This window comes from Echinops telfairi, unplaced genomic scaffold, assembly GCF_000313985.2.
Source record: "Echinops telfairi isolate 266 unplaced genomic scaffold, ASM31398v2 ScPeMD7_5868;HRSCAF=6743_0, whole genome shotgun sequence".
Classification (NCBI taxonomy): domain Eukaryota; kingdom Metazoa; phylum Chordata; class Mammalia; order Afrosoricida; family Tenrecidae; genus Echinops; species Echinops telfairi.
Genome location: NW_022109767.1, coordinates 7,949,279 through 7,952,602, shown reverse-complemented (window position 1 = coordinate 7,952,602; position 3,324 = coordinate 7,949,279). Strand labels below are relative to the sequence as shown.

The 3,324-nt window shown below is 50.2% G+C and overlaps 1 protein-coding gene across 1 annotated transcript in view; it reads left to right on the top strand.

Annotated features, from left to right (window-relative positions):
• The window catches only part of E2F3 (E2F transcription factor 3), a 25,158-nt gene that overhangs the window by 7,691 nt on the left and 14,143 nt on the right, over positions 1–3,324 (top strand). Inside the window, exon 2 of the mRNA XM_013007201.2 lies at positions 184–295. Coding sequence (XP_012862655.1) covers positions 184–295 — 112 coding nt within the window. The remainder of the gene's footprint in view (positions 1–183; positions 296–3,324) is intronic.

Sequence of the window (3,324 nt, the reverse complement as noted above, 5' to 3'; positions counted from 1 at the left end):
CGGTCCAGCCTGCAGAGAGAGCTGGGGTCCAGCAGGTGAACGATGACAAGCTGGTGACTGAGCGGAACAGCGGTGGTGAGAGCGGGGACGAGCCCGCAGCCTTTGGCCCGGGCCTGGCCACCAACAGCCTCATTCCTCTTGAGTTGTCCTGTGACTGACGAGGGGTTGCGTTTCGCATTTCAGGCAAAGAGAAGGCTGGAGCTGGGAGAAGGCGGCCATCAGTACCTCTCCGATGGTCTGAAAACCCCCAAGGGCAAAGGACGAGCTGCGCTGCGAAGTCCAGACAGTCCAAAAAGTGAGTGTCCCTCACCTCCGGCCCGCTTCTCCTTGGTGGGTGTCATGGGTTGAACTGGGCCTCCCCCTGCCCCCCCAGTCCCACCCCAACATGTGTGTTATGAATCCTAACCACTGTGCCGGTAATCATAATCCCATTTGGGGGTGGACGGTCTTTGCTCTATTAATGAGGGCGGTTCAGTGTCGTGCAAATTGAGTCAAATGCTTTTGAGATAGAAAACGCAAGGAGAGACGGGAGACATGCCAAGCCAAACGAAGAGTGCCCAGCAAGGGAAGGTCGGTGAGAAAGGTCCCGACTCCATTGCCAGAGAGGGAACGCCTGCCCTGGAGCCGGCACCCTGCATTTGGACGTCTAGCCTCCTGAACTGAGAAAATAAACGTCTGTTTGCTGAAGCCACCCGCCTGGGATATTTCTGTTACAGACATCACTAAACAAATACAGCAGAATTTGGTTCTGGAAGAGTGGGGCGCTGCTCTAACACCCCAACATTTAGAAACCTAACATGTGGAAGAATTGCGTAGAGCCTGGAAGAGCTCAAAGGTGCCCGATGTAAAAGCCGAGGTGGCCTTGAAGAGACTGTGGGTAAACGAGGGGCCTCTGCCGAGGGCCCAGAGGCAGTGGGTGAGGAGGGCTGCCGAGAAAGTACTGATACATGTGGCATCGGCAACAGAGCATTGCTAGAAATGTGAGTATTGCATGTGCTTCTGGTGAGGCTTTATCAGAAAATGATAGACATGTGATTGGACAATGGAGAAAGGGTGATACTTTTAATTCAGTGGCAAAGAAGTTTAATGTCCAAATGTTTGGTAGGAGGGAGAACTTGTAAGTGATGCACTTGGGTATCTGGCTGAGATGATTTCTAAGCAAGGTCTTAAAGCAGCCTGGCGATTTCTCCATGCCACGTGCAGTAAAATGCCAGAGGACAGAGATGGGCTTAAAAATGAGCGGCGCGGAACAGAAACCGAACCTCAATTTGGAAAATCCTGTTGTACAAACTAGGGACGTGTGACTTCGAATGTTCGCCAAGGAAATGGCTGCACCATCTCCTGTTGAAGAGATTAAGCTTGCGACTGATGGATCTAAGGACCACAGGAGAAGACCCATTCGCTTAGAGAAAGAGCTAGATGAAAGGATACCATCTGTCTCTTGGAATTCTACAACCAGGCTAGAGGGGCTCCATGTGTTCAAGAAAGAGAAGGCTCATCCCTGAGGCAGCTTGGAGATCAGTAGAACTTTTGGAAAGAAGCAGAAACGTCTCTGTTTGAAAGGGTGGCGTTGTCCCTGTCTAAGGTTCAAAGATTCCGAGTGTGGGCTGCCAGGAAGGTATATCAGTGAAATGGGACCACCACCCAAAGTCAATGGGTAGGGGCTGCTCAAGAATAGAAGCAGGGGGGTTCCCAGCCCTTTAGTAGACTAGGAGACGGATGTCCCCCCAAAGCCAAGGGAGCAGAATCGCCAACCACTAAGCCTAGAAGTTGAAGCTGAAACCTGAGAACCTCAACACAGAGGGCAAGGGCATGGTCTCGGAGAACAGGATTTTTTTAAACCGAGAGCTAATGCAACGCTTCTGCTGCTAGCTTTGGGGCTTGCTTTGTATCCAGCCTTTATCCTTTGCTTCCCTCCAGCTTTTCCCATTTGAAAGAGAAATGTGCACCTTGTGCTCTCCCCCCGCTGTGTTCTGGAATCATGACTTGTAGTGCAGATTTCACAGGTTTACAGATGAAGCCTTTTGCCCCGGGATGGAAGATGCTTGACATTTCATCCATATTTGATTTTGTTGTTTCAGAAGATAGGATTTCCAAAGTGGAATCGATTTGAAATCGTTTGGGTGGATACGATAGGGTGAGTGTATTGCACGTGACAAGGACGTGAATTTGCGGGGAGCTACAAAGGAGAAAGACAGGGCATTCTACTCCCAGGAAGAGTTATAATCTCGAAAGCTCACAGGGGCAGTTCTACCCGGTTGAACCCTTTTTCATACTCTCACTATGGGTAGGAATTGACTTGGTGGCGGTGAGATTGTCTTTGAAGGTGGAATATTATCGATCGAACTGTGTCTCTCTGCCTTCCCCTCCAAACCCCCCCTAAAAAAAGCGTTGTGGATCGTAACATTTATACCTGTGGTTATCATGCCATTTTGGAATGGTTTGTGTGTTGTGTTCATGAGACAGGGTGGGTGTAGGATATACCTTGCGTTCCTTAAACATTCTCTCCTTCATGACCATGTGTCCAGACAAGGTATTTGGTGCCCAGCTGCCATGGCCCACTGCTTGGAAAGGGGTCACAATGGGAAGTCTTGAATAGAATTGGGGGGTGGGGGTGGGGGGGGTGATGACGAATCACACTCAGAATCATAAAGGGAACCAGGCTTACTGGTCTTGTACAAACTGGCAGAACCCCCAAGACAACCTTGAAACCTGGCATTGAACTCGCCCCCTGGCTCATCTTTCAGCCTCAACAAATAAGCAGACCTGCAAGGTGAACGGTAGCATCAGAGAAGGATGCTTCCCTTGGAATGGTCCACCCAATGAGATCAGAAGGGACGGAAGCAAGCATTTGCCGGGGACAGAGCTCAGGAGCGGGGAGGGGACAGGAAAGAAGGACAACCGAAAACCGTAAACACGGGGAAGAAGGGGGGAGGATGCTGGCACATTTTAGGCATCGCCATTGACGTCGCGGAACAAAATGGGTATGAATTAGTGATCAGAAAACCAGTTTGCTCCATAAACTTGGACCCAAACCGCAAGGTCCAAGAAAAGACGGAGCCCCACAGTAAATAAAGAAGGAGCCGACATTCTAACCCACACCCGGTCGGCTGTCAAGTCCATGCCATCACGTCTACCTCATGAACAGCCCATGAGAGTTCACAGGGGCACCAGAAATGGACAAAACAGGGTGAACTCGGCTTGCCTAACATTTTCTTCTGTCTTTTCACGAGTTTGTGTGAGGGCACTTTGCAACTGAGGTACCAGGCATGAAACAGGGCTGACCACGGTCTGAATCAAGACTCCACTTTTACAATGAAACAT